Source organism: Aplysia californica, unplaced genomic scaffold (assembly GCF_000002075.1).
Source record: "Aplysia californica isolate F4 #8 unplaced genomic scaffold, AplCal3.0 scaffold00575, whole genome shotgun sequence".
NCBI classification, from domain to species: Eukaryota; Metazoa; Mollusca; class Gastropoda; order Aplysiida; family Aplysiidae; genus Aplysia; species Aplysia californica.
Genome location: NW_004797845.1, coordinates 497,504 through 504,144, shown reverse-complemented (window position 1 = coordinate 504,144; position 6,641 = coordinate 497,504). Strand labels below are relative to the sequence as shown.

At 39.5% G+C, this 6,641-nt stretch overlaps 1 protein-coding gene across 3 annotated transcripts in view; it reads right to left on the bottom strand.

Annotated features, from left to right (window-relative positions):
- Nucleotides 1-247: 247 nt before the first annotated feature.
- Nucleotides 248-6,641, bottom strand: part of LOC101861231 (E3 ubiquitin-protein ligase UBR2) — a 74,195-nt gene continuing 67,801 nt past the window's right edge. For all 3 annotated transcript variants that reach the window (XM_005107099.3, XM_005107100.3, XM_005107101.3), the window contains exon 48: nt 248-5,978. In XM_005107099.3, coding sequence (XP_005107156.1) covers nt 5,834-5,978 — 145 coding nt within the window. In that variant the 3' untranslated portion in view covers nt 248-5,833. The remainder of the gene's footprint in view (nt 5,979-6,641) is intronic.

The window sequence follows — 6,641 nt, the reverse complement described above, 5'->3', positions numbered from 1 at the left end:
AAACCACACCAGAGCACCCGCCAACCACCCAATTCATTTGTGTGGAACCTTCAAAAAAAAAAAAAGCCATAGAAAACAGAAGCCTGTTCATCCACAAATGGGACGTTTTGGACTTTAGGCTTTTGACAGAGGCTTCAAAACTCTCCGCCTTCACACTTAGGTCAAAGAAGACATATTATGTAAAGTTTCATATTTGTGTGGAACCTTCAAAAATAAAAAATCCAAAGAAAACACAGAAGCCTGTACATAGTGTGTTAGAGAACTTACACTTTATTGTTACGTGACTGTGGACGTACCTTTCTGTTTCTTTTTTAAGAACAAACTACACCGACTTACTCTGCAAACTTCTGATGAGGAAAATGCGACTGGGCATGATCAATCAATACAGCAATTCACATGAGCACAGCTAAAAATAAAAACCGACAAAATATCTGCTGACAAGACAAAACCATTTGTGACCACTGGACGTAACTGTACAAAACTGTAAGCCTCTTTTTTATCTCAACAAATTCTTCTTCAGTAACAATCCCAAACCCACGAGTAGTTGACGGTGCTCCCTCAAACTAATCAAATTAAAAAGTAACACCTTCCCACTTATTCAGATCACTTCAATCCAAAGATAACCAAACCCCCCCCCAAAAACCCCCCCCCACCTACTGGCCACAGTACTGGGTGAGCTGCTTTCATTTTCATCATATATAAAAAGAGAAAAGCAGCCTCATTTGTCCTTTACAGTCATAACACAAGTGCCTAGATTACTTCTAAGGGTGTATCAGGTATCTATAAGTAAACCACAGCAGACATATTATGTATCAGTATCTGATGTCGCCCATACACTGCACAAGCAGTTTCATGTGGGTGGTCTGTGGGTGTTCTGTTGTGGTTTGCTCTTCCTTTCCTTCCAAACATCTATCATCCTAATCTCTCTTTCTCCTTTTCAGTGTTTGTTACTCTACCTTGTAACACCTTTGATCTTCGACACTTATATGACCTTATTGTGTCGCAAGTGCTGTAACACTTTTACTAAAACAAAAAAGCAAAACTGTTTCGTAAAAAGTTGCCTAAATTTCTATGTCCTGTTTGACCTAAATCAGACACATTACTGTGATTTGAAGGTAAACATTTCATGCGAGTTTCTCCAACACTAAAAACACAACCCTAGCACTTGTGTTGTGACTATGGTATAGTCACACATAATTACGGTACCTTAACGACCAGTTTAACCAAGCAAATAAAAAAAGTTGTCACTAGGAAGGACAACTGTTAATCAAGGCATACAGGCGTAGCTGTTGATCATCCTAGGAGCAAATCTTTTTTTTGCTTAAGATTAAGACCAAACTTCTCCACGTTACTTCACTGAGTTTCTCTTTTTTAAAAATACACGGATACAAAGTCTCTCTCTATATACAAAGAATATACAAAGAGACAATCATGCTGTGATAACATGCTTTTGGAGGTACTGGGGCCATACAAAACGGACCTGGTGTGTGTATGTGTGTGTGTGTGTGTGTGTGTGTGTGCGCGCGCGTGCGTGTGCGAGTGTGTTAGTGTCTGTGTTATGTGTGTGTGTGTGTGTGTGTGTGTGCATTTATGTGCATGTATGTACATAGTACATGTATACATGGGAGACAGGCAATGGGGTAGGTGTGGGAGAAAAAAAATTTGTCATCTTCTCAACATCCCTTCACATCAAATGAGAAAACAACAGGGCATGCAGATCTGACAAGGTTCGCTGAGAGATCAAAAACCAACACCTTTTGTTTACACACTCACGGCAACACTAGGGATCAAGCCAAACACCGGAAACTTACAACTGGAGAGGGACCAAACCCCCCCTCCCCCCCCTCCCCTGTACTTCAGACATAATGACATTGTAGGGAAGATAACTGTGGCATTGAAGGTACAGATTTTTATCCGGGAAACTGAAACAGGTGATAGGCTACAAACATTTTTTTATACCTTATTTGCAACAGAATTCACATACATTCAGTATTCAGTTTATGTGCGTCTTTTCTCTTACAGTACAGTCAAAAATGACTTGTTACAGGAGAGTGCCCTGAAGAAATTCATGTACAAACAGCATTAATAAAAAAACAAATGCCAAAGCATCACAGTGTCAATTATTTCCAGCACAGTTGAAGATGACTTAGATCTTGGAGTAAATAAAATTACTGAATCAGACTCCCCACAAGTGTTTCAAGCAGGGAGGTTCACTGGTGAAATTAGAGAAAAAAAAAAAAAAAAAAAAAAAAAAAATCTAATTGTTCTGGCAATGAAGAACTACTGGAATCTGATGCAAAAGAAAAGTAATTATGAGAAAAATTGGAACTCTGAGAAACGCAGCTTTATGTGGTTCAAAAGTAAGTAAATGACCTAAAAACTCTCCCTCTCATTGGGCAGTCTTCCTGGAAGGACAGAAACCTGCTTCAGTACACCAGACACAGTCAACATAATATGGTGGAGAGAAGACAGACACAACAAAATCAATAGGAATAATTATCCAATAATATAAAAAAATATCAGACTATTTTTGTCCCAATCAAAACATTTTAATGTTGACGCAGTTCACCAGCAAAAAACGAGAGCACCTCTGACATAAGTTCTCTAAATATTAATAAGCAAACTGACGAAATTCTAAATCAACAATAGTTTCAGGAAAAGCTCTTGGACTACCTGAGGAAACTAACTGTTATTCTGGGGAAACATTTATTCACTGGGCACAAAAGGAGAAAACTTGTTGGCTATTAAAAAGGCTGAGCACTTCGTAATGGTATGTTGACAAAACACCATCTAAAAGGTAATTTATAATCCTGAATTCCGGACAAACAGATTTTGTGAAACCGCCCCCCCCCCCCCCCCCCCCCACCCCCCACGAAGAACTGAAAAAAAACCCCCAAAAACAAGAGAGAAGACAATTGTACAGCAGGAGGACAAAATGAGTCACTTGTTACACTCAGTTGTTTCAAGATATCAGGCAAAACATTGATTTTCTCGAAACAACTTTTTTTCCAACTCCCCAACCTCAATTAAGTGATTATAACTTTGGAATCAAAGCAGATAGATTGATTTTGTTTCTCTCACTCGTACGGCATGAACAGACCTTAAGTTTGATAAAAACAAATGATTTATAAATTCGTTATGTTTTCAAAATGCAACATGACTCAAATTGTTGGGTTGTCACAAGATTAATGCTCAGAAATATTTCTTATTTCTTCTTAGAAACCAACTGCCACAACCATATCGAATGTGAGCATATTTATCTTTACAAGATTAGTCACTAGTACAGTAGTCTCCACCTAAACACACACTCCGCTCAAACACAAGCTTTCGTTATAAGACAGGTTTTTCACTATATAATTTAGAGACGTACAAATGCATGGTCGCTTCCAATAAACACACGCTTCGATCTGCGGCCCACACCAACAGGTAAAGCTTGACAAAAGTAAATATTCACTACAACCTGCACAGCCAGCAAAAGACAAGCCTAGACAACCAGATATTTGGAGAGACTGCCCATCACGCTGAACAAAAAGAGTGATAGAGAGTGTTGTCACACCCAACAGTCCACGGACACATAGGTCTAGGACTGGTCGGGAGATATGTTGGGGGTGGAGGGACTGAAATGTCTTTTGATTGGTCATCGAAATGTGTCTTTGACTATGAGAGGTTTCTGACTGGTGTTGAGTCACGATACTGCATACGTGGTTAAGTTTAGTTGGCCTATGATACGCAACACACGAGAATGCTGTAGAACACTAAATAGTCATCTACTGGATTAAAGATTGATCAAGTAATCAGCTGCGCTCAAAGAACTTAAACCGTACTTGTTCAACGAATCACAAAAAAAAAGCCTCTCGGAATTCTGATTCTGATATCAACCATGCATTTATCAAGTTGCAATAGATAACGGGCTGTCAGGAATGGTTGCTTGGAAGGCCGCGGGGCTGAGCACTTTTCCCTACGACTAGATCTATCACCTACAGTTCCCTCTTGTCTGTTCCGACATTATTTTGTGCATATCAGTACAATGAGTACGTCTTTCTGCCCACCCCCTACCCCCCCTTTCAACGCCTTTACATTCAATTACCGCAGTTGGAAATCCGTCACAAAACAGTCACGTGTAGTCATACTGTCTGCCATAATTACCCCTCACCCCCCAAGGGAGGTCACTAAAATATCAAGGAAATGAGATGAGTGCGTCCCTTCCTCCCTTTGCAATGGTTTATGTAAATGTATAAACACATGCTAAGGAGCCTTCCCGAGAACTGTGCGTTTAGGTAGAGACTTCAGTATAAGAGCCGGCCAGCCTTTTCAGCCAAAAAGTGAACCTCAAATGTGAAAATACTGTCAAGGAAATATAGTTTCCACACAAAAATAGTTTTACACATAAGTGAGACAGCAGTGACCCGCTTTTGAGGAATTGCTCAAGGCAGATTGCGGTCTCCATAGTCTGACCAGCTCTTCAACTTAACCTAATACTTTATGGAGAAAAATTTACCATAAATTTCTGGGCACTTTTTACACTCTGTACATTTATTCCTCGAATGCTTACCAAAACCTATAGCTTTTAATCACCCAATCTGTTGCTATCAACGCTAGAACTCTTAAGGCTCAAGAGATAAAGAGGGAAAGATCTTAAAAGTCACAATGTCCTGTCATATGATGATAGATAGATAGCACTTCATATCTGACAAAACATTTTTGGCCTCTAAGAAGAACACAAACCTTTCTTCAATTCCAGTTCCTTACTTGCAAATGCATTATATATACAACATTTTTACTGATATACGATGATCAATCTACGAGAAAACTATGTCCTCGGGTAAGACTAGGAAAAAATAAGCCACAACCCCTTAGCACTGGGCAAACTGTAATACATACCACGATAGGAACCACCCTGATATCTAAGTAGTAGTTATTTTTAAGGTACTCCTCCAACAGTTGCCCACTCATGCTGATAAATTAAAAGGCTTGAAATTGCAAGCTGTTCACAGTTATGCCATAATGAAACATAATAAATGCAAACAAATTTTGGTGAACTGCATGAACATGACATGGGGAAAGTAGGGAAAGAGGAAGAAATTATGGGTCTGAAAGGGCAGAATGTACAAATCATTATCCACATACACAGAAAAACCTTCTGTACATACAAAAGCCAATATGTCAATACGTAAAGAAGTCAAAGTAGAAGAAACAAATCAATTCAAAGAGAAATTCAAAATCTAAGGAAATAAATAACAGAATTGTATACCAATAAAACTTTTCAATACAGCACTTTTATATCATCCCTGATAGGAAGAGCCTCTACAGCACACAGGGGTAGGGAGAAAGAGGTCTCAACCAAACCAAAAATATATTATTATCATAACATGTGGCCATGAGCAAAAAAATAAAATTATACACTTCTCTGAGCTCCGAAAAATGTGTGGCAAGTCACTTCAAAAGGACCGAATCTCAATAATAAAGAACACCGGCACAAAACATGCCAGAGGGCCAAGAGACGCTGATTATCACGATGATGAGTAGAGTCTGCAAACAGCCTGGAAGTGGATGCCATTATTCAGAACAAACAGAAAAAACCCTTTACTCCACTTCTCAAGCCTTCCCAGAGCAATCAGCCAATAACAAAATGAGAGTTCAAGGCATTGCAAACTGGCTTCCACCAACACAAGACTCAGTGATTCCCATCTCACACATTGACAACGCAGCCCCTCCACCAGCCTGTAGGTGTGATCGCACTAACCTACTACACTCCTCACCCCCCCCTTTTCATCCCTCAAGACAACATCTCTCCCTCTCAGGCTGGGACGTCTGGTCTGCCAGCGCTGTTGGCTCACAAGTTGTGCCACTCGATGAGGAGGCTGGTGTTGGGCTCCCCGTTTAGGCTGCGTGAGATTGTCTGGGGAATGTTGTGCTGGTACCAGATCTTCTGAATGCTCTGATAGTTCTCCAGGCTCAAGCTCAAAGGGTTGCCTCGCCTGCAGACAGAGAATAACACTGGATTGTGACATTTACCACCACTTAAAAACTTTTATTCCCCTAACAAGAATATAATACCTCACAAAAATGTTGTAACCATTGCCTGACAGTGTGGTAAAAAAAAAAAGATAAAAAATTAGAGTATAATTGGAAGCCCAATGAAATAAGGAACTAGATAAATCCAACAACAGGAAACAAGTTGTCAAACCTGCAAAAGAGAAAAGCAAGATGAGAACTTTAAAAAAAAAAAAGATTATTACTAAATAGCTAGAGAATTTTACATGACATTTCCTGTTTGAATTTGAACTGAGTTGATTGGGGTAAGCTAGACCTGCATGTGAGCCTCAACCAGATTGTCTGAAAATTTTGTGCACCCCTCCCCCCCCATAACTTTAGAGCTTTTAAATTGTGGGTGTCATAAAAGTAAGGATTTCCAAGTAACGAGCGACCACCCGAACAAACACAATAAAGAAGAGACCTAACCCTAACCCAAACCCTATCGGTCTACCCCTAGGCCTAACCCAAAAAAGAACCTGCAACGGCCCTCATGTAAAAAGGCCAGCACAAGTCAAAAAAAAAAAAAAAAAGAAATAAGCACACTCCAAAACAAACAAGGAGCATTTATAATTTATAATAAAAATAATATGGCCTACATTGCTATA